We start from the raw sequence: 25,766 nt of genomic DNA on the forward strand, positions 1-25,766 counted from the left end.
AATTAGAAGCCAACTATACCGTTTCGTTCTCGTATAACACTTCTGTTTCATTATCATCGAGCTGAGATGGAAGACTAGCGGAATCTAAATAATTCTGATAAATATGATCCTGATTTTACAATGACTTGATTCTAATTTAGATTTACAAGCAGTTCTCCATGTCACTATCCGAAAATTATTCACACTTGACAATAAAAGTATTTTCCGTATAAAAGTATCTAATATCATAGATGAAAAGAATAACGACAGCGGAATTGTCTGTTATTACTATCATGGAAATTACTGATCATCATTCGCTCTTTGTCAATTTGATGTGCAGTCGCATTTCGAGAAATTTTAACGCGTCTGATAGTTTACATCTGTTTAGTATGTAGTCGTAATCTATTATTCCTAGTACGCTATCCCTGACAACTTTTCATTTTCATTAATATTATCCATATGTTCAAATATGCCTTTTAATTTACAGATGACAGATACAAAAGTCGCGCGCGCGTGCGTGTGTGTGGCGGAGAAAGGGGGGGGGGGGAGAGAGAGAGAGAGAGAGATGCAGAAAGATTAGACTGAGGAAGCAGAGAGAAAACGCTGTTTTTCTCTGCACCCTCAGTCTAATCTCTCTCTCTCTCTTTCTATTTCTATTTCTCCCTCCCCTAACTCTCTCACACACAAGCAATCTTAAGAGATTTTTTTGTTTTGTTTTGGAATCTGTCACTTCCATGATCCCGTGTGATCCAAGAATGTTCGATGCACAGCTGTACAAGAAAAATCGAAAAATGTTGAATACCTTTGGAGCTACACAAGCATTTTCTCAAGTCTGCAACCTGTCGGTACACCTCCGACTACCTGGATAACATCGACACACTTACAGTATAAAATACAGACAGAAAAAAACTCCTGTTCCAAGAATGTAACACGTTTCACTATTTTAACATGTATCAAAATACGCACACGGCATGTTTTTCGAAAATGGTGTTCAGGTTGGAAAAAACAATTCAACTTCAGCTCTATTGAAACCTCAAACTCTGTTTATGTTGTATGTTTTTGGATAGGGTCCGCCTTTAGCAAAACACATTTTTTGTTTTTTAACCCAAACATGTTTCTGCAGTTGCAGCATCTTCAGTGGGCTTTTATTTTCCATCTGTTAAAGATAAAAAGTGTTCTTTGCTGTTTGTATACATGTAGCTATTAGTTTTTAAATCGTAATTACAGATATTTGAAAGAAAAACACATAAATTACGAATTCATACCTTTTTACCACATGGTTTGGTTTTTCTGATGTGTTTTGTTTCTACAGTGACCGCAACTGCAGTGAAACATGTTTGGGTTAAAAAACAAAAAATTAGTTTTGCTAAAGGCGGACCCTATCCTAAAACATACATATTGTTACAGCAAACACGGAAGAAAAGAGCTTCAACCCCAAGATGATTATCTGTTTATATTTGTTGTTGATGATTTTCTTAAGCTTATTTTAGCATATATATCGTTTTATTCGGAAAATTGCAAAATTTATAATGAGATAAAAACCCGAAAATGTGAAAAAAAATTTCCCGTTCTGGCTCCCCTTAAGACGGAATAACGAATAATAATTGCATGTTGAATAAAAACCGCTGGAGCTGTTGTAAATCCTTTATCAGAGACACGTCCGTTTTCGTAATTTAAATTACATCATCAGGCGCAAATATGAATAAATACAAGAAAGAGACAGTAAACAATTGTACGTGAAGACCACATCGCAGTGACAAAAAGTGTCTCCAAGACTGAATACTTACGTTATAGTGGTCAAGCCACTTGTACAGTACAGTCCCAACACTTTATAGTCATTGATCGAAACGGGTCAATGACTATCGCTGCTATCGAAATTTCTCAAATTTTAAAGAAAGGGTTGGGATCGGACTGTGAATGTGGCTTGATCATCTTCAAACAATCAACAAAAGAACAAATCAACTTCAGCTCTATTGAAACCTCGAACTCTGTTTATATTTGTTGTTGATGATTTTCTTAAGCTTATTTTAGGATATATTTCAATTTATTCGGATAACTGCAAATTTTATAATGAGATAAAAACCAGAAAAAGTGGAAAAAATTTCCCGTTCTAGCTCCCCTTAAGACGGAATAACCAATAATAATTGCATGTTGAATAAAAACCGCTGGAGCTGTTGTAAATCCTTTATCAGAGACATGTCCATTTTCGTAATTTAAATCACATCATCAGGCGCAAATCTGAATAAATACAAGAAAGAGACAGTAAACTATTCTACGTGAAGACCATATCGCAGTGATAAAACGTGTCTCCAAGACTGAATACTTACATTACAGTGGTCAAGCCACTTTTACATTCCAGTCCCAACACTTTATAGTCATTGATCGAAACGGGTCAATGACTATCGCTGCTATCGAAATTTCTCAAATTTTAAAGAAAGGGTTGGGATCGAACTGAGTGTGGCTTGATCATTGTAATGTGAGTATTCATCCTTGGGGACACTTTTTATCACTGCGATATGGTCTTTGGGTAGTACAGTTTAAGGTCTCTTCCTTTTGTGTAGCTTACTGGCCCCTTGGCGCGCTGCTATCCCAGTAGAATATCAGGACGGTATGCGGGAGAGGAGTGGTAGCACACTGAAAGATTTTCCTTTCACGCTTCGTGTGAGAGCGCGGGCAGAGCTACCACACTCACGGCCTCGGCGAAAAGCACGTCCGGTGGCGCGGAAGAGGTGTGCCTGTGGAACGTGCCCGCTGCTCCCCGCGACCACACGTGCCACACCGGAGGAGCGTTGCCAGGAAACCTGCGGCCCGACATGACCGTGACAAACGCCCCTGGAAATAGCACAAAGGGCCGGGCGGGCATGTGGTCACTTCGAAGTTAAGGACTCGGCGAGCTGCCGGAGGGAGGCAAGGGGTGAAGTCTGCCGTTCTGTTCTCTAGCACGCGGCAGCGGCCGCTTAGGGGAGGCTACGCCGAGGGGAAGGCGGCGGGCTATTGTCTCGCGCATTACCTGCGCACTCTCCGTCTTCGCTCGTATATACCAACAGCGGGCACGCACGCGCGGCGCGAGGGGGCGCGTGGGGTGGCTGCAGACGGCACCGCCACAGCAGCGGTGCTCACATCCAACAAGCAACGACCCCAACTGAACGTCATTTCGCTCTCGTCTCGAAGTCTTCGAGGGCAATTCGACGAATGAGTACAATTATTTCGGGTCAAATTCGTCTCCGTAGAAAAGTCGAGACGGTAGTTTTAATGCTTCAGGTGTTCAATAGTCTTCCCCCACTTGACTAGAACGCACAGAACGTTCATAAAACCCTGTAAAACTGTCAGAAAAGTCCTTCTTTGTGATGTTCAACTCGAAGGTCACCTTAGTACCTTCTTCGCTCTAAGCGAACGGAAAAGAGACCCATTCTGCACTTCCACTTCGTCGTTTTGTCATACGTACGTGTTGATAGCATCTAGTCTCATCACCGTGACGAGACAAGAATTGTCGACAGGTAGCTTCTATTCCGTGTAAGTATCTCTGCTTAAAAACTGGTAGCCAGTAAAAAATAAATAAATAAAATATAACTACACTACTGGCCATTAAAATTGCTACACCGAGAAGAAATGCAGATGATAAACGGGTATTCATTGGACAAATATATTAGACTAGAACTGACATGTGATTACATTTTCACGCAATTTGGGTGCATTGATCCTGAGAAATCAGTACCCAGAACAACCACCTCTGGCCGTAATAACGCCCTTGATACGCCTGGGCATTGAGTCAAACAGAGCTTGGATGGCGTGTACAGGTACAGCTGCCCATGCAGCTTCAACACGATACCACAGTTCATCAAGAGTAGTGACTGGCGTATTGTGACGAGCCAGTTGCTCGGCCACCACTGACCAGACGTTTTCAGTTGGTGAGAGATCTGGAGAATGTGCTGGCCAGGGCAGCAGTCGAACATTTTCTGTATCCAGAAAGGTCCGTACAGGACCTGCAACATGCGGTCGTGCATTATCCTGCTGAAATGTAGGGTTTCGCAGGGATCGAATGAAGGGTAGAGCCACGGGTCGTAACACATCTGAAATGTAACGTCCACTGTTCAAAGTGCCGTCAATGCGAACAAGAGGTGACCGAGACGAGTAACCAATGGCACCCTTACCATCACGCCGGGTGATACGCCAGTATGGCGATGACGAATACACGCTTCCAGTGTTCGTTCACCGCGATGTCGCCAAACACGGATGCGACCATCATGATGCTGTAAACAGAACCTGGATTCTGCCGAAAAAATGACGTTTTGCCATTCGTGCACCCAGGTTCGTCGTTTAGTACACAATCGCAGGCGCTCCTGTCTGTGATGCAGTGTCAAGGGTAACCGCAGCCATGGTCTCCGAGCTGATAGTCCATGCTGCTTCAAACGTCGTCGAACTGTTCGTGCAGATGGTTGTTATCTTGCAAACGTCCCCATGTGTTGACTCAGGGATCGAGACGTGGCTGCACGATCCGTTACAGCCATGCGGATAAGATGCCTGTCATCTCGACTGCTAGCGATGCGAGGCCGTTGGGATCCAGCACGGCGTTCCGTATTACCCTCCTGAACCCATCGATTCCATATTCTGCTAACAGTCATTGGATCTCGAGCAACACGAGCAGCAATGTCGCGATACGATAAACTGCAGTCGCGATTGGCTATAATCCGACCTTTACCAAAGTCGGAAACGTGATGGTGCGCGTTTCTCCTCCTTACACGAGGCACCCTCTGGCATGTGTGTGTGTATTGTTCTTAGCGTAAGTTACTTTAAGTTAGATTAAGTAGTGCGTAAGCCTAGGGACCGATGACCTCAGCAGTTTGGTCCCATAGTCCTTACCACAAATTTCCAAACTTCCGAGGTCTCCTACTCAACAGATAGGTCCGTAGGAGACTCGTGTTCGATTCGCGGCCTTGGTACAAATTTTCGTTGCCTCCGTCTGAATGTACTCATCATAGATAATTGTGACTTGAAAACGTCTCTGGAACCATGTAGCTTCATTTGGCTCTGGAGAATGTCTGGGACACTTGATACAGAAATGTTCTGTTTGTTCCTCCACTACGTTTCGTGGAACAAAAACGTTGACACACTACAGTTGTTCGCCCACTACTTAACACTGCCTGCTCGCGACTGACTGGTCGACTGCAAATATGTTGTTTAAGAGTTTTAGTTTAAGTTGCCACCGTAGTTGCTGCGCAGATGTTGCTTGTACGCCACATTAAAATCAGTCTATGAACTGAAACTTCCTAGCATATTAAAATTATATGCACGACAGAGATTCGAACCTAGGACCTCTGCCTTTCGCAGACAAGTGCTCTAGCGAGTGAGTTATCCAAGCGCGACTTAGGACTCGCCATCAAGGCCTTACTTCCGCCAGTACCTCACCTCCTACATTCAACACTTTACAGAAGTTCTGTTGCGTACCTTGCGGGTCTATCGTTCTTGGGAGAATGGATAATACGGAGAGACGTCTTAGCCTCGACCTGGGAAGATTGTTTCCAGAATGAGCTTCCACTCTGCAGCGGAATATGCTCTGATTTGAAACTTTCCGACAAATGAAAACTGTGTGGCGGGCGACATCATACTGAACTGTCCTATGAATATAGCTATGCGCATTAGTAATGTCGAGTCGTATAACTGACCTGAAGATGGATGCCTCGTTGTAAGCCGAAAGGTCAGATTTCACCACCCGGTTCCAGTTCCGAAATCTCATGGAATACTTACACACAAAACTTGTCGAGATCGTAGTGTACTTATTACTTTCTATGACACGTTTCGTCAATACCATCATCAGATCTTTTTGAATACTGTCTTTCATCCTACATGCTGCCCTGATTTCACTTTTGATTAACGTAATTTCGAGCCTATGTTTTGTATTCTGCGGAGTTTGCAGGAACTAGAGCTTAAATTGTTGTGTAATTGGGAATCACTTCGAGCTGAGACAGCACGTATTAAATTTAGTTCTCTTAATACAACTCATTATGTTCCTTTTAACTTCATAAAACAACTTTACCAGGTACAATTCTCACTAAACAGGATAGGAGATCATTATAGAGGTCGGTGATAGTACTTAAAATTTATGCACAGAATTTGTCTACATAGCAATGTGTTCATTATTTCGTACGTGGCTTGTCAATTCTAATAATGGCTACGGCAGAAATGAGTCGTAAGGAATAATAACCACATTGCAATCCAGACGAATTCTGCTTGTAAGAACTAAGAACTATCGCCGACCTCTACAGGGATATCGTTTCCTACGTAATCTCATAGAATACTCATTATCGCGCGGAAATTTTCAAACTACATATCAGACTAGGTGTTGGTCTGTTAGCTAAAAGCAACGTGTGGGGACCTCCATACTATGAAGACATCTTCAAGCGTAAGTCGATAAATGTTACAAAGGTAATGGTGTCGAATATGCGGTTGCAGAAAAGGGGCGCACGCTGGAATGCACTAAGGGTGCAGAAGGAAAAGAGTCATAACATTTTCGAAGGACTGTCCCGGCACTCCCTAATCGGATGACAGGACGAGGATTTAGTCTGCTCCTTCTGAATGCGAGACCAGAATCCTAATCACAGGTTAGACACTCGGTCGTAAATGGATACCACTCTCACTGTCGTATTTGAGGCAGTCAGTTCGAGCAGTTGTGTGTGATTTTGTTTGTTTCAATTTAGCATTAGTTTGAATAATAGCGCTGTTTTAACGTTTTTTGCGTATATTGACGATTGCAATAGGTAATTTGTAGTTTTTTCATTTTATTTTGTATTTGAATCCCCTTTGCTTCAGATTTCGAAACATTGTCGATTCTTCAAATATGTATTGTTGCTTATGAACCTCAGCTGACAAAACGACGCAACCCTCAGGTTTATTTTTTTTTTTTTTCTGACCGAGCGAGGTGGCGCTGTGGTTAGCACACTGAACTCGCTTTCGAGATGGCGACGGTATAAATTCGCGTCCGATTTCCCTTCTCATCCTTCCTTAATTCGAGCTCCGTGTCATCTGATTATATTGTCAATTGGATTTTAAACACTTACCTTCCTTCCTTTCTTTTCAGTGTTTTCGATATTTTTTTTTTTTTTTGAAACAACAGGGTCGTACTGTAAATTGGATTCGAGTGTAACACTTAGCAAGCTACCTTGTGGGATACGAAAGTGAACCTGACTCGGATCGGCTTGCTACGCGCGGCAGACCAAAGATCGTTGGTCTGGTAGATTGGCCAGCCTGGACGCCGTTTCAGGCAATTTCCCCCTCTCGTCTATGCAAATAGCGGACGAGTACTTTCCAGTCTCAAAACACAACAAACAGAGGCAGAATTTACCGACTCGCAAGCAAATGGCGTGTACGGAGCCCTCCTATTTTACTTTAGAAATGACACTTTTGTGGCAGAAATAGCATCCAGCAATAGAAATATAATAACGATAAATTCCTTTCTCATTAATATTCATTGTCTTCTCGCTCTATGAATTCAAAGTGTTTATAGATCGCTAATGATATTCATTTCACGAATTGCTGTTATATGACGAAATTCTAACTTCGATATGTCAATTCGTTCGCTTTATTTCATCACCACTTGCGTCAGTAAAAACTGCGACTCTTTATTTATACTGCGCTCGTGTAACTTTTTAATCTCCAAAGCTCGACATCAGCGGCAGAAAATTAATCTGTATTGTCGGTAGCCTTACGTAATTATTTTAGCACGTATATTGTACACACTTGTGAGCGTCTGAGATTCTTTAAGCATGTTTATTTGCACAATATAATCGAATGAGTTTAAACCCCAGAAAACTCTTAAATGTATACATATGATGGTTTAAAATAAGCACATTAAGGCATTTACAATTGCAGCTTCAGGGTATAAAAAGCGGAGAGCGTTTGGCGTAAACAAACATTGTAAATTTTGCTTCCGCAATGAGCGATAACAGAAAACCAACAAACTATTAACCGCGAAAAATTAAGATAGGCCTCTAACAGTTAAGCCTGAGAAAGTAAATTTATTCGTACAACAAAAAAAAGAACCGAATGTTAGTCATAGCATGCAACAAGTACATAAAACCATTTTTGAATGCTAATGGACTGATAGTGCCTATGGAGGCTTGAGACGTGACGTAGTACGAAAAAAGTATGTTTCTTTCACATATGACCCAGCTGCTGCGACAGTAAAATACAAGAAAGTGTTAAATTAGACTGATTCGCGAATCATTGGCGTCTATTATTTCTCTTGTTTAGTCGGTAACGTGGCCATTTAAACGCATGTAACTGGTTAAGCCATGGCAATTCAGCAAAATTTTCTGTGTGGTGTCATTCTTCCCGTTAAAATATTTTATATACCACAATGTAGTCAAAGTATGATACTTGTAACATCGGTGCCTGTGTAACCACTGACAGGCAGTGTCAAGAACAACCCAAGAAACTGTAACCACACCGAACAAACAAACGTTCATAAGATTTTAAGAATAGGTTTATCTCAGTCCTAACGGGAAGGCAATCAATTATTCGTGCAGACGTCGTGAATTCATGAAATAAAAGTAACTGATCCTACTTACTTTCCCGCTTACACACTAAAGCTTAAACTACTTGAGCTTGCCCACAGTCTGTGCTAACATATTCGTCTTGACGGTTTATTTTTGGTTTCACGTAAGTTGTGTTCATTACGTCCGAATCCATATTCTGGTCTGTAGTGAGCTTCGCAAAGAAAGTGATGTACGAAACTACCTCCTTATTGATGTAACAATCGCTATAATGTTTTCGTCTTCCGTTTAATTTCTTCAATCATCATCTAGCGATGTCGTTCTGTTGTTTTCTTACCGAGAATAACACCCTCTGATTTGTTAATTAGAAAGTTATTCTACTGTAACCATTTACGAAGAGAATCGCGCATTCTTGTCTGGTCAGTTAACTCTTTTTATTATGTGTCATTTCCTTTTTCTTAATAGTTGTTTGCAGGTCTCTTCATTTCGTTTACTACAGTTGTACTTTCTAACTTTCTTTAAGAGCCTATATACATATCTGCAAATTCAATTTTTGTTTTCTGTACACACAGTAACAAAAACACTGTCAATTTTTACCTCCCTTAAGAAATTAATTTACTTATTTTTTCTGAGTAGGCTTACTGCATTTAATTTTGTAAATTTGGTAAAAATCTCATACATTCTGTAGTTCGACGTGTAAACTGCGGTATTCATTACTTTAACTCCGTTGATTCTAACAGTTTCTGCATCTAGAAACACTGTCTGTTTTCCTCTACTGGTGGATACAAATATAGTACCATACATACTGATAACTGTTTCAGTTGATTAAAAACAGTAGATTTTTTTTTATTTTCATCTGTTGCTTTTTTTTTTTTTTTTTTTTTTTTTTTTTTTTTTTTTTAAAAGCGTTAGTTAAGGTGAGGAAGACGGTCGCTGAAGTATAAAACTGCACATAGTAACTCTTCTGGCTTCTTTTGTTTTCTTCTCAATTTCAGTTAGGAACGTGCAGCTAATGAAATATTTTCAAAAGTTTCAAGGTAAATGGATTGTCATTAATTTTTTACAGGACTTGTGCTTATAAATTCAGTATTTCTCACAGAATTCCAAAATCTGTATCTAAGATCTGTCGAAACGATGAAATACGATAATTAAATAGCATTTAGTGTTTAGGGCTACGAATTGATCACCGCCTGAATTGGAAATCCAAAAACTATACTTCATAAAGTCCCTTAACTTCACATATTTCATGTTGGGTGCTGTGACTGCGTTTTGAACTAAAAGCAATGTCACTCTTCTAATGTATTCAAATAGCTCACAATCGGCTCTTATGATTAACGAATGTCTGGCAAGACACGATCTACTCGGTCTGATTATTCGATGAAACTGCCGAGAAAACGGGAGGAAGTTTTGTGTATAGGGCTAATAAACGAATTGTAGGCTACTCAAGGATATAACGTCAAGACTAGTCACGGAAAAGTTAAAAGTGTACATAATTTGAAATATGGATATCAGTCAATGAGTGGACGAAGACAAGCGAAGAAAGAGTCAAAACATTGAAATTAGCGTTCAGGATGAGGCATTTGCAGAAGAGCAAACCACAGATTATAGAGCGGTGGTGGAAAATGTGGAACTATAATCCCCGAAGTGTCTTAAACCAAATAATACGTAGGAGATGCAAAAAACGAGAGAAAAAATCTTGGGAAAAAATATTAGGTTGCATAAAATTTCATATAATATATGGGAGAAGAAGTAAAATGAGTACTATACAAGAATACTTAAAAGATTACTGATAAAACGATAACTTGGAAGTAGCAATTCTGTCGTCATTGGGCAATAATGGATGCAAACAAGTGTTTTCGAAAGGAATCTTTATTACGTTATTAAAAGCAGCTACGCCGTGGATACAGGAAACTAAGAAAGAAGCCGAAGAAATTTCGACAAACCACAGATGTAGTGGTCGCGAAGTGTCAGGACGCGTTTAGTAACAAGTAATGTTATCCGAGATGCAAATCAAGACTAAAGAAGGCATTTTCTGGGAAATAGAAGAATACATGAATGAATACTACAATAGACTGTGATAGTGATAAACCGTCCGCAACTCACGGTTGCCATCATTGTGTAATATAACACAGTTTTATGTAGAACTGGATATGTATAGCTGAAGATCGTCATCCATGGCAAAATACCAGTTGATGCCGTTTAATAACATTTGCGTTCCACGGAGCAATATGGAAAATTTTCTGCTTCGATAAATCACAGGTAAAACTTTTTTTTATGCTGTGTTAACATTCTTTTGCTAATTGTACAATCTTCATGGGCTGCTGTCAGGTAATTAGATGGAATATTGTCTCCCATTTCGTGGAACTCGTTCTGTTGTTTAATCAAGTCATAAGCCTATAATGTTTTTACTTTTTAAGTTCGTCGACCTCACCCTAATAAATGTTTAGTATCTGGTTCTGTCAACAGAAAAACACTTATAACGTTCTGCTGTCGTTAATGTCGTTAAACTCTACCGAATATTGGAGTAGGTTATACTTTACACTAAGGACATTTGAACTAAGTACGCCTGTTACCTTTTGAAAAACAATGACTGTGATTCCATGCATTTCAATTTCTATAAACTGTACGAAAAGACTGTTTATGTTTTTCTTTTCAGAATGGGCGTTAATACATATGTTGCAATATCGGTACCTTTCTCTAACGCATAATCTAACACTAGAAAAACATTTTCGACTGCTAATTAATCGAGTAATGCGTACGGAGGTTATACAAAATGCTTCTGTAGAAGTTGGCATGTAAAATTTCGTCCGAGATACGAGGGCTAAAGAGCAGACAGTTGTTTTGTGTTACTCACGTTAACAAAATGAGCAATTATTACGCGATGTGCTTTCATTCTTGATATCTCTGAAACTCACAAATTTAAGATTTGACACTTATCATAATAATTGAACACGCGGCGCCTGAGTGTGACAATGTCTGCGCTACAACGCATATGCAAAATTAGTTGATTTTTCTCTCCTTTTCTGCATTCGTAAGACAGCCTGAACTGCGGAGGGGCTGGCGGGGAGGTTGGTGGAGGGGGAACAGGTACACAGGCGCGCAAGGAGGGGAGAATCGAGACAGTGGAGGGGAGAGAAGTGGTGGGGAGGATATATGCGTGGCGCTCCCCCACCACTAATCGACGGCGGTATATCCAAACCTCCGTGGCCAGCAAGACCCGCTCGGAATGCCGTGCCGCTCGGCAAGATTGTGTTTATTGATCAATTCTACGCTGCGTCAGGGCGCCCCCGCTCATTTCTCACGCAGTTGGCGAAACATTTGCGCAGCTTTGGGGAACGGGAAACGAAAGAACTTCCGTTTCGCACATATGCGCCTCCAGGTCCTTGAAGTATACCCTCCCCTCCATCCCCACGGACGCACAGCTTCAGCCGAATCCCCGTGCTCTTCGTTCGCGCTTTCTCGGCTCTTCGGGGGAAGAGAGAGAGTTCGCCGCGGCATGCGGTGGAGGCAAGACGAAGTGACGTGCGTTGTGTTGTGATGTGACGCTCCACAAATATACTGTAGTGATGGTGAAGTGGTTCGTGCATTGGCTGTGATATGTCGTACTATAGTTTTAATACAGGTAAGAATGACCAGTGTTTCTGATACTCAGAACCGGCGCGCGTTTGCACACCTTGTTTTGCCGGTAGTGACGTTTCCGTCTATTGTTTACGTCGGCGCACAAAATTCTGTTCAGCACTTAATGTATTCGTGATGATTGATGTGGAGGGGTGTCGATAAGTTAGTTACAAGTGATGCGGAAAACAATGAAATTTCCATAATACTTCGGGTTTACCATTTGTTTATACGATAAGACTTTTCTCCGAAATTGTCGCAGCTTCGCCTTGCGCGCTCTTTGAAACAAGCGACGTAAGCTGAGCATTGTTGCAGTGCAAGGAAAATCTCTGTCACTAGCAAACGGAGATAGCACTCTTGTAGGATTAGAATTACGATTCTGAAAAAGAAGCTGCTGCAGATGAATAGCGAAGCTGTAATTAAATGCAATGCTTGCTATCGTTGTATGTCGGTAACTAAAGACAGCGCTTTTAAAAAAGACCAATGAAAAACAGAATGTCTTTGTGCCTTTGAGTGAAATAGTGTTCGCCTCGTACGTATATTGAATATCTTAAAGTTTTGTTTTCTTCGTTGTTGAATTAACAATCCACATAGCGGTATTTTTGTCAAGCGTCGCTTCACTTTGCGTTTAAGTTGCTTTAGAAATATAACTGAAAAAAAGAAAAGGCGCGATTGCCTCATTTGTCGTACTACACGTTTGTTGTCCGTGCTAGAGAGCCGTCGCGCACATTTTGTAACAAACAACGAAATCCCACGTTTTTCTTGCCGCTGCGTGGACACTTCATAATCTTAAAATTTATGCTAAAAGCACTTCCTTGCGTGAATTTGATATCGCATGTTCTTTTTCCAGGAGGCGAGACCGTCACAACGTGACGTTTAATATGTAGCAAATGGATCCTATAATTACTGCAGAAACCGAAGGTATTAATTTTAATAGCTCATATTGTATACCAATTTGTATCATACAACTTCGTGTGTCTCTGAGATGCGTCCTCGAGAGACAAATTTACATTGGAAATGTGTATTCGATAAAAAATAATGTATAAAACTAAATTAAGGTTTATCTGTAATTATTTTCGAAATTTTTAAATATGTATTTGTTGATGATACGAACACTTGTTCCCACGGTAGCCCAAACGATGCTGTAATTCTGAACGACAGCAAACTTTTTTTTGGCTTTAGACAATTTTGTGATCGCAGTACTATTACGGCTGGATATTTTCAATAGTAAAAAGAAATTATACAGAGAACCATGTCCCACTTAACTCTGGTGTTATTAACTAGAACACACGTAATTTTTCTTCGAAACAGTGTTGCTCACTTTTCTACAAAGCCCCACACATTGTTAACTTCTCAGACGAAACTTGTATTTCCGTGCAAGAAAGATATAATAACTCGCACTCCGACTGTTTCCAAACTGTAATTCGTGATAGCTTTTTCTCCTACGAGAGCGTCGCGTTTGCGCTTGTTCTGATAACTGTATATTAAAACATATAAAAAAGTTGCCAGTTATTAGCATGACATCGACTTCTTACAAAGCAAAATTATTTTCTAGCTACAGTAGACAGCCTTGTGTTGGGATATAGTGCGCCGGACAGACGAGATATTAGCCGTGCATGTCTGGAGATTGTAGAAAATCTCCGGAGATTGACCACATTTTCACGCTTTCGTCAACTCTACCCTTTACTTTAAATATGCTTGCTCGTTTTGTTCGCTTTATAAACATAAGCAATGGAATATCCTTATTTTTAAATTTAGTATACACCCTGATTCAATTACAGCACAGACTTCAGATTCCAGTTTATTAAACTGCTTATCAGTAACAATTGTTACTGTGGTTTGTCATGTTTAAGACACGCGTAGATAATTTTATTTTCACCGACAGTTGCAGTTCACACATTTAGGAAACGTGACGACTTGATGTGGTTGTAATACTTCGAATCTTTCATTTGTCTCTGCTGTTCGTTCTTGTTCTTTCAATGTATGTTAATTTTAGAAGAATAGATTATGGAACTGTCAATGTTTTTGCTGCATTCAACTATTTATATATAAATAATTTTTTAAATTAAAATGAAATGGCGCCAATAGTCAGCACTTTTCTTTTTTTATACTGACCATACTTTCTCATCATTCATTCCAACATTGTCTTTAAATAAGTGGAACATCTTGCTTCATTACCAAAAGGAAACTTCAAATTTTTCCATTAAAATATCAATAAGGTCTATATGGCCCACTATGAACTGCTCATCTGCATTACAGTACTCCATGTAAACAACTGTTTCTTACTTGCCCATCTCAGTAAGGTAGTGTCATATCACTTACTTTTCATGGAAGCAACTTTTGGAATTTAGAAGCAGCTACATATTTTAAATATCTGGTGGCATGACAGTGCATTGGGTGCATCTTCTTGTTATTACATGAATGCTGTTAATACTGATATGTTTTTATGACTGTGTCCATAACAGAATAAAGTAATATGTGGAGTAAATCACTATCTCTGCTGGCAAACTTTACAACATACAGTAATTGGTGGCATACAAACCCAGAATTATAATAACCTGAAATGTGTTTAGAGATTTCTTTAGGAATCACATTCCAGTGCCACCCCTGTTGTGTACATTACTTGTAACTCTGATGGATTTCAAATAAATTCAGTAGTCCATAGTCAAGATATAAAATCAAGTTACACAGAGACTTTGTAACAATTCCCAGAGCTTAGAAAGATGTTCTGTACTGATCTAAGACTGCTTGAGTTTATGGGGTTTGTAGTTCCAAATGCTTGTCAGTCCCTCTTCTGATGTACCTATGTGTACTTCATGCAGCAGCTGTCATCACATGTCACACAGGAGTGTGAAATGCATCCTGGACAAATTGGCAGTTTTCATTGCCTGAAATGATATATCACTTACTATAAAATATAGCACTGAACACAGTGAAATGGTATATAGCATTTCTTATATAATAAATATGAATATTAGTGATCACTGTCACATTGTACGGAGTACAGACAATTCATTCTCTCTCTCTCCCACACCTCTCCTCCCCCCCCCCCCCCCCACACACACACACTTCAGTCATTCGTTGCATTTTGTAAATGCCATCCTGAAGGAGACCCTTCACAGGTTTGTGGAACAAATAGAGGTGCAGAATGACAGATAAAAGCAACCACAGTAGGAAACTTTCATAATGTACAGTAACAAATTTTGGTGACTGCATATCTACTTACACAGATAATTACAGGAATACTTTTAGGTAGTTAGGTGACAAGAAGTTAATTTGAAAAATGCATATGTTCTTACTCTTGACACTACTGAACTGCTGCTTTTATTTACAACTTTGTTCTAAGTATTTATGTAATTTTATTGATCTGAGAAAACTCATGTATTTTGAAAGCTAAAAACATTTTTTTACATGCTTATTGCTGTTAGCAGTGATTTCCATCACATGAATCCAAAATTTTTGCTTAAATTATAAGCTTAACCAAAGAGGCACTCTTAATTATTTTTAAATACTGGTATCAGAGAATTTCCAGTTTCCTTCCTGCAGTGTGTTACAGGTTTTTTCAACAGAATATAAAAGTTCAACTTGATCCCAAGAAATGGATAATATATAGATTATTTGGATATAATTTTTACTTAGTGTTTTGGTTGTAAGCTAAACAGTTCATGTTAAATTCACTCTTAACTATTAAGTAAAAACAACATTATTAGGTAAATATACAGGCATATAAGTGTAAGATATGTTAAGATGTGTGTGTATGTGTGTGTGTGTGTGTGTGTGTGTGTGTGCGCGTGTGTGTCAGAGAGACAGGGAGACAGAGAGAGAAAGTTGAAAAAAGTCCTTTAAATTTTAAATATTTGAGGGGTTATATAGTTCAACTCTTTGCAAAATCATAAGAAATGACTGCTGTAGCAATTTGCTAGAGAACTATTAAAAACTGAAGGTGTTTATTGACAGAATCACAAAAATACTGAAGCATTGTATGGTATATATATTAATGTACATGGGTAATTTTGTTGCAGAGAGGTGTCCTATAATTAAATCTGCCATGGCATCTCCACACTACAGTTTGAGATGGAATAACCATCAGAACCACATCCTCAACGCATTTGACACACTGCTGCAAAATGAAACACTTGTGGATGTCACCCTCGTGTGTGAAGAGACAAGTGTTCGAGCACATAAAGTTGTTCTGTCGGCTTGTAGGTAAGCATTTTTTATAAGTACTGTTTTTTTTTTTAAGGAAGGTAAAATTTCTAATGATTCTTAAAAATGACGCTAGCAGGAGAAAGTTGCATGATAAACAATTCTTCCTGCCTTATTTTGTGACATTTCTGTCTAATAAGTACACTTTTGTCTCAGTTGGACATATTAGTAGATCAGAGCTTCAAATCTACAAAAAGCTTTTTTCTGCCTTTTAACCAAATGTGCTGCTTATATTCCATCCCATATTCCACAAAACAGTAATTTTCAAATTTTAGCTGTTACCTGTAATATGATAGCCTCTAATGGGTAATAAAAAATATTGATTTCCTTACATGAATATTATTGCACTCAATTTTTAGTTTTAGAAACTAATTAGCTAGAATTATGCACTGATAACAAACAAAATCATCTTTGGTTGTCTTCCATCCCAAAATGACTGTAGTTTCTCTCTCAACCCAGTGTTCTGTTGTAGTTATCCTTTCTGTTACAGTTACTTGTTTCACTCCTTTCTCATCCTGTTTTGAATAATAAAAGCAACTATCTGCTATTTCACATTATTTTTTCTGTCTTCATAAGTTATACATCTGCAGATCACTGTGTAAATACAGTTTTTTCTAATCCATTGTCTGCAGCCCACAATGAATTCCTCTTCTGCAGCAACCTTTTCATCTTAGAGTAGCACTTGTAACCTGCCATACATCTCCATTTACTTGTTGGATGTATTCCAAATATCTGTCTTCCTCTACAGTTTGTACCCTTTACAGCTCCCTCTAGTGCCATGGAAGTTATTCCTTGATGACATCACAGATCTCCTGTCACCCTGTCTCTTCTTCAGGTCAATGTTTTCCATATATTCCTTTCCTCACCGATTCTGTGGGGAACTACCTCATTCCTTATCTAACCAGTCCACCTAATTTTCAATATTCTTCTGTTGCACCACATCTCAGATGCTTTCATTCTCTTCTTCGTGGTTGTCCCACAGTCCATATTTCACTACCATACTACACTGTGCTCCTAACACACATTCTCTGAAATTTCTTCCTCAAATTGAGGCCTATGTTTGAAACTAGTAGACTTCTCTTGGTGATGAATGTACTTTTTGCCAGTACTAGTCTACTTTTACTGTCCTCCCTGCTCCATCTGTCACGGGATATTTTACTGCCTAGGTAGCAAAATTCTTTAACTACATCTACTTCATGATTACCAATTCCAATGTTAAATTTCTCGCTATTCTCATTTCTGTTGCTTACCATTGCTTTCATGTTTCTTTGATTTACTGCCAGCCCATGTTCTGTGGTCATCAGAATGTTTGTTACATTCAACACATCCTGTAATTCTTTTCACTTTCACTGAGGATAGCAATATATAAGTGAATCTTGTTATTCATATCCTTTTACTATGGATTTGAATCCTGCTTCTGATGAGAATAACACCATCAGTAACCCATTCTCTGTCCTTCATTCCTGTTCATGACAGATCCTACTCCTGTTACACCAGTTTCTTCTAATGTTGGTATTGCCCAGTTCTTGTGCAATCAAAAATTCTAGTCTTCTTTCCATTTCACTTCACTGACTCCCATTATATCTAGACTGAGCCTTAGCTTTTCCCTTTTAAGATTTTCTAGCTCCCATAACATTCAAATTTCTGACATTCTGTACCCTGACACATGACACATTTTCAGTTACAGGCCACATGTCCTTTGTGTACACATTGTGTGTCTTTAATGCATTAGTTTCCATTACCTTCTGCATCCTCATGCCATTGATCATTGCGGAGCCTCCGACCTTTTAGGGACAATTTCCCTTTGCAGAATGAGGGTGACTTACACCAAAAGCATACAGCTACCATTACTTATGATTTTTTATTCAAAATTTAAGTACTGGTGATGTTTGAACCAAGACCTAGGATGTATTGATTACTAGTCAAACACAACATAAAACTGGCACGTAAGACCACCAAAGTTATGTGCTGCCGAGCACTTGGATGGGTCACAGTCCAGGGCTGTCAAGTGCTGTTGGCAAGCAGGGTGCACACAACCCTTGTGAGGCCAATTGAGGAGATGGGGGATTAAGAGGTTGTGACACTGGTCATGAAAACTGACAACAATGGATGGGAGAGCAATGTGCAGACCACATGACCCTCTGTATCCACATCCTGTGATTCCTAAGAGCTGAGGATGACACAGTGGCCAGTAGGTATCATTGGGCCTTCATGGCCCGTTTGGACAATGTTTACTTAGTCACTGTCCCTCATCATAACAAAAAAAAACCTGAAATATGAATGCAGCCACAGTTAACAGCTTGTCCTAATTATATCTAACCTGCTGGCAATGCAATATGATTTATTTTAGTTTTATGTTGTATACTTTTCTTAATGTCTCTCTTCATAATTGTGAACCTGGCTGTTTAATACGAGGTGGCGCTGAGGTTAGCACACTGGTCTCACATTCAGGAGGACGATGGTTCAAACCACATCTGACCATCCACATTTAGGTTTTCTGAGATTTCTCTAAATCAATCCAGGCACAGCTGAAAGGGCACAGATGACTTCCTTTCCCATCCTTGACACAATATGAGCTTGTGCTCTGTCTCTAATAACGTTGATGTTGACAGGATATTAAACCCGATCTCTTCCCATCCCACTTTATATATGTACAATCCAGAAAGGCCAAAATTTTAAATTCCTTAAAAATGTTTCAGCATGATTTTCTATTAGTAACTCCTTTCACTATTTTTATTGCTCATTTTTAAATTTTAGACATCTGTTTTTGCAAAACTTGCATTTCCCCATAACATCACATCATTCTATAACAGGCTACACACATCTGCATAGTAAGAACGTATTACTGTTTTAGTGTTTCAGCAGTCCCTAAGCATTCTTAAGACATAAGAGTATTGACTCAACCTCGTGTTCAGTAGGTTGACTTGCTTTTCTCATCTTAAATGACCATCTAGAAACTTTGTTTGATGTTTATTCAGTGCATCAAATAATAGTAAAAAGGAGCAAGGAGAAGTATAATTTATTGAGAATTGAAAATAGACTTGACATTCAAGTGACAATCCTTCAGCTTTAAATAAAGGCAATTAAGGAGGACTAGGGATAGGATTTGGTAGTCAGGGGGAGCATTGACATAGGACAGAAACATATACACTTCTAGAAATGAAATCAGTGAGGGAAAAGTTAGGTGAAACATAAAATAATTCAAAAAGAATAATACAAAGATGATAAACTGCAGACAAGATAGGAGCCTGCATCAGTGTTTAAGTATCTGCGTTACACTAATTTCGTGCCAATATGTCTAATTTGATGTAACTGTTGTATGCTTCACAAAGCATTAAAATTACATTGTATTCAGCGGCTTTTTCTAAAAATCTGCATGCAAATCTAAAAAGATATGTAACATGAATTGTATGTTTTGGGGGTAATGCAGTAGTTTCCCTGTGGTCTTTATCAAGCTTTAGTCCTAGCTGGCTGATCCATTTGACATTAGAATTAGTAAAATGTGAATGAATTTGAGCACCATATTCTAAGCATTTCTAATATCATGACTATTAGTGTTTGTTTTTCAGATACAGGCACACGATAATCCTTTGACCTACTTTTTGTTAATTCTTCTTTTTCAGTCCCTACTTCCAAAGGATATTCTCAGAGAATCCTTGTAAGCATCCTGTCATTGTGTTGAAGGACTTGCGGGGATGGGAAGTCCAAGCAATTGTAGACTTCATGTATAAGGGTGAAATAAGTGTCATCCAAGAACAATTAACATCGCTTATAAAAGCTGCTGAGTCATTGCAGGTAAGACATTAAACTGATTACATATTCGGTTTCATATTATGCAGATAGTTATTTTTAGTGTTTTGTATGAAATTGGCATAATTGACAATATGCCTTCTACATTTAGCTGTTCAGTTTTCTCTTCTATTTCACAATCAATCATTTTGTATGTAGTAGGATTAAGATACAAAATCTGGCCTTTGTAAGCAAGTCTACCCAGTTGTGTTGTCCAGGTATGACTCACAACTTTTCCTCACAGTTTCAGTTCTTCCAGTATCTTCAACTAGTTGCAAAACTTAACCAAAATTATCCTGCATGCCTCACTATACTAGCACTTCTGAATCATCATCATCATCAGTGTTCTGGCAAAAGGCAGGTTTTCACATAGTAGTTCTCCAGGCTGTCTGGTCTTCTGCCATCCTCTTCAGGTCTGCATAATTTCCTCTCCCCTTTATGTCATCTATCATATTGTATCTCCTTCTACCTCTCAGTCTTCTCCCACAAACCAATCCTTCCAAAGCATCTGCTAGCAAGCACTCCCTTCTCAATGAATGTCCCAACCAGTTCTTTTTCCTTTCTCTTACAACCTTCAGCAGACATCTTCTCTCACCTACCCATTCCAATACTCTTTCATTACTCACTCTTTCCATCCAGCTTATTCCCTCCATTCTCCTCCACATCCACATCTCAAATGCTTCTAACCTTTTTTCATCCTCTCATCTCAACATCCATGTTTCTGCTCCATATAGTGCCACACTCCAGACAAAACATTTGCCAAGCCTTTTCCTTAGACCTTTATCTAATTTGCCACATAAGATTCTTCTATTTCTGTTGAATGCCGCCTTTGCTATGGCAATTCGAGTTTTCACCTCCTGGTGACATCTCAAGTCTTGTTATTGTGCTTCCAAGATATTTAAATGCACTTTCACATTTACTCAATGATAGTATATGTTTTGGCACGAGATGGTACAAATGTAGATAGGACCCATTAGCATACTTCTATGCTCCATGCAGCAATGTTGTCAGTCTTCGCAATGAAGTATGATGAAAACAAAATGATGTGTTTTGAAAGCTGTTTTCTCAGGTCTCACAATAACCACAACATAGGAAATTGTAACATATTGAAAAGAAACAGCCAAATATTTGTGTCAGACACGATTACAAATTTCATTGCTGCCTCTATATATAAATATGTTGTATCTCTTCGCACCTCTCAATGGATATATGAAACTATCATCCCAGATAATTACACAGGTGATGATGATGTTGGTGACAAGTATGATGAAGTGATATCACATACAATAAGCTCAGATAGTAATCATAAAAGGATACAAAAGTAAAAATTAATGTAAACCCTTTCTTTTTGTTTATTTTATTTCTCCTTATATTATCAAGATGTAGACTATCAATGAATGCTATATGTTTGGAATATCTAGAATTTTAACTTTTTTAGGCTGATATTTTATATAGATAAAATAGTTTGTAATTCTGATTAGCCATAGCATGTTAAAAATAAAATTTCCTCAACATGCCTCTTAAGAAAAGGGGTCATCTTATAATCAGATAAATATGGTATACAGGAGCTATTCAAAGTAAAGAAACTTGAAGACAATATTATGGTGAGGAAGAGAAAGAGTATGAAGATGAGATGCAAAATGCAATACTTAAGAATTTGACTGAGCATTGAAAGACATTAGTCAAAATAAGGCACCTGGATTAGACAAAATTTCCTAAGAGGTATTACAATCCTAGGAAGGTCCCAGTGTGATAAAACTGTTCTACCTCATCTGTAGGCTATACGAGACAGACATACCTCAGACAGACGGTCATCAAGAAGAATGTAATAATCATAATACTTGACTAGGCAGGTGCTAACAGGTGTGGGTATTACAGAGCCATCACTTTAAAAAGTCATGTCTCCATAATACTCTGAGGGATTACATACAGAAATATGGAATGACTGGTAGAAACTGATGTGGTGTAAAACAGTTAATATTCTAATGAAATAGAATTACACTGCAAGCTGTACTGACCCTGTGACTTTTCTTAGAAAATACACAACTGGCCGTTAAAATTGCTACACCAAGAAGAAATGCAGATGATAAACAGGTATTCATTGGACACATATATTATACTAGAACTGACATGTGATTATATTTTAATGCAATTTGGGTGCATAGATCCTCAGAAATCAGTACTCAGAATAACTACCTCTGGGCGTAATAACGGCCTTGATATGCCTGGGCATTAAGTCAAACAGAACTTGGATGGCGTGTTCAGGTACAGCTGCCCATGCATCTTCAACACGATACCACAGTTCATCAAGAGTAGTGACTGGCGAATTGTGATGAGCCAGTTGCTCGGCCATCATTGATCAGATGTTTTCAATAGGTGGGAGATCTGGGGAATGTGCTGGCCAGAGTAGCAGTCGAACATTTTCTGTATCCAGAAACGCCCGTACAGGACCTGCAACATGCGGCCGTGCATTATCCTGCTGAAATGTCGGGTTTCGCAGGGATCGAATGAAATGGAGAGCCACGGGTCGTAACACATCTGAAATGTAACGTCCACTGTTCAAAGTACTGTCAAAGCGAACAAGAGGTGACCGAGACGTGTAACCAATGGCGCCCCATACCATCAAGCCAGATGATACGCCACTATGGCGATGACGAATACACGCTTCCAATGTGCATTCACCGCGATGTCGCCAAACATGGATGTGACCATCATGATGCTGTAAACAGAACTGGATTCATCCGAAAAAATGACGGTTTTGCCATTCGTGCACCCAGGTTCATCGTTGAGTACACTATCGCAAGCGCTTCTGTCTTTGATGCAGCCATGGTCTCCAAGCTGATAGTCCATGCTGCTGCAAACATGGTTGAACTGTTCGTGCAGGTGGTTGTTGTCTTGCAAACATCCCCATCTGTTGACTCAGGGATCGAGACGTGGCTGCACGATCCGTTACAGCCATGCGGATAAGACGCCTGTCATCTCAGCTGCTAGTGATACAAGACGTTGGGATCCAGCACGGCATTCCGTATTACCCTCCTGAACCCACCGATTCCATGTTCTGCTAACAGTCATTGGATCTCGGACCAACACGAGCAGCAATGTTGTGATACAATAAACCGCAATCACGATAGGCTACAATGTGACCTTTATCAAAGTCGGAAATGTGATGGTACACATTTCTCTTCCCTACACGAGGCATCACAACAACGTTTCAACAGGCTACGCCAGTCAACTGCTGTTTGTGTATGAGAAATCGGTTGGAAACTTTCCTCTTGTCAGCATGTTGTAGGTGTCGCCACCGGCGCCAACCTTGTGTGAATGCTCTGAAAAGCTAATCATTTGCATATCACAGCATCCTCTTTCTGTCGGTTAAATTTCACGTCTGTAGCACGCCATCTTCATGGTGTAGCAATGTTAATGGCCAGTATTGTAGTTGAAGTAAGAAAAACCTACTTCTATAATGTTTGTAGATTTGGAAAAAGCTTTTGACAATGTTAACTGGGATATACTCCTTGAAATTGTAAAGGTATCTACTGTTTGTACAGAAACCAGACTGCACCTATAAGAGTCAAAGTATATGAAAAGGAGGAATTAATTGAGAAGAAAGTCAGATATGCTTGTAGTGTATCATACATGTTATTCAATCTGTACCTATGGCAAGCAGAAAGGAAACCTAGTAGAAATTCAGAAAGTCATTGAATTTTCATGAAAAGAAATAAACACAAATTTGTTAATGGAATAATAATTCTGTTAGAGACAGGAAAGGATTTGGATGTACAGTTGTTTGGAATGAATAGTGCATAGAAAACCGGTTATAATATGAATGCCAACAACAATAAAATAAGGGAGTGTAGCGGAACTAAATCAATCGGTACTGAGGGAGTTAGATTGGCAAATGAGACACTACAAGTGGTAGATGAGCTTTGCTTGAGTGGTAGAGACTGCAGAAGTAAAGAAGATATAAAATGCACACTGGCAGTAGCATAGAAAGCTTTTCTGCAAAAGAGAAGTTTCGTAATGCAGAATACAAATTTAAGTTTTAGGAAGTCTTTTCTGAATGTATTGTCTGAAGTGTAGCCTGATATGGAAGTGAAACATGGATGATCAACAGTACAGGTAAGAGGAAAACAAATGGTTTTGAAATGAGGTGTTAACAAAAGCAACGAAGAAGTACTAAATGAATTTGGGAAGAAAAGATCTTTATAGTACAATTTGACCTTAGAAAAGGTTGACAGGTCATGACTGGAGGCCTCCACGAATGTTTAATTTGGTGATGGAGGAAGTGTGTGCGTGTTTGTGGGGATGGGGGGGGGGGGGGGGGGGAGGATTAAAATTTTATTTTAGAAGGGGACCAAGGCTTAATCTCAAACAAGTCATTGGTCTGAAGATCACAACCATAACATGGAAGAAACTTGTGCAACTACACAATTTCTTGAACCACAGTGAAAATTTTAGCTGATTTATCATCATAAGCTATGCACTTAGCAGGGCATGGGAGTGTGAACTTGATACAGAAAGAGTACAGAGGAAGATTTCTCATAGTTTACCCCCTGATGTAAGTGGTGGTATTGCAAGTGACACTGAACAGAAAGTACAAATATAATCTATGGAGACATTGGGTGCTACCTCAGTATGTGCAATCTCTGTGATGTATTCCTCCCAATCAGATGGTGAAGTAATCTGGCTAATCAGATGGTAATGTAATCCATCTGATCAGATGACATCCTCAGGGCATGAAAGTAAATGGGAGGCTCATGAGTTTCACAACAGTCAGAGTTAGTCCCTAATGATGACAATAGAGGCAGTCGTCAGAAACTAGGAATTTTATCTGAATTTAACATGGCAAGTATACTGAACACTTGTTATCAGAGGACTCCATTGTGAAAGTCTTTGTAGTCTTATGATTTCTCCTCAGGCCTTCTCAGTTGTGGTGCCACAAAAATAAATAAATAAATAAAATAAAATAAAGTAAAATAAAAAATTGAACATGACAGGTGATGTGTCCACTTTACATGGCATTCTTGTGTGAACTACAGTATGGTACTTGGTGTCAACAAATTGGCAATTGGACTGTGTCACACTATGACTGTATTAAGAGTGGAAATTGCTGTTAAAAATGTAGTTGATTAGTGTTAGTTACATGTCTGAGATGTGTAACATTTATTTATAAAACATTTAACCCTTATTGGGATCACTGCTGTCTTAGTATCATATTTGTGTAACAACGACATTTACATGCATAGTAATATTATGTAAGTCTGCATGGTCACTGGGACAGAGTCAGCTGTTAACAAAAAGACTGTGGTTTCACTGATGTGCGTTAGCTGAAGCTATCCTCAACCCAAAGATTGCTTTGAATACTGCAGTACTTTACCAGGAATGGACCTGTTGGATGTGGTATATGTATGATACGCCTATGAACTGACACATAGCCAGTTACAGGTGGACATGCAGTTCCACATGGGCTGTAAACCATGTGCCTACTTGACAGTTTTCTTATGCCCAAAACACTGCAGAAGTAAAAAAAGTGATGAGAGACAGAACAAAATCCTAGGACCAAAGAGGGGCTTCAGAACTTCTTAACATTGTCTGAAGATGTGTTACATTTGGACTGTAAGCTGAAGCATTATTAGAACCTGAGTATATAATTTATACCATTTGCAGCTTCATTTAATATTGTATACTCAT

The 25,766-nt window shown here is 39.1% G+C and overlaps 1 protein-coding gene across 1 annotated transcript in view; it reads left to right on the top strand.

Annotated features, from left to right (window-relative positions):
* The window catches only part of LOC126235386 (protein jim lovell-like), an 844,450-nt gene that overhangs the window by 786,285 nt on the left and 32,399 nt on the right, over positions 1-25,766 (top strand). Inside the window, exons 4-5 of the mRNA XM_049944108.1 lie at positions 16,106-16,289; positions 19,913-20,084. Of these exons, the coding sequence (XP_049800065.1) occupies positions 16,132-16,289; positions 19,913-20,084 (330 nt within the window). The 5' untranslated portion in view covers positions 16,106-16,131. The remainder of the gene's footprint in view (positions 1-16,105; positions 16,290-19,912; positions 20,085-25,766) is intronic.

The sequence above is a fragment of the Schistocerca nitens genome, chromosome 2 (genome assembly GCF_023898315.1).
Source record: "Schistocerca nitens isolate TAMUIC-IGC-003100 chromosome 2, iqSchNite1.1, whole genome shotgun sequence".
Classification (NCBI taxonomy): Eukaryota; Metazoa; Arthropoda; class Insecta; order Orthoptera; family Acrididae; genus Schistocerca; species Schistocerca nitens.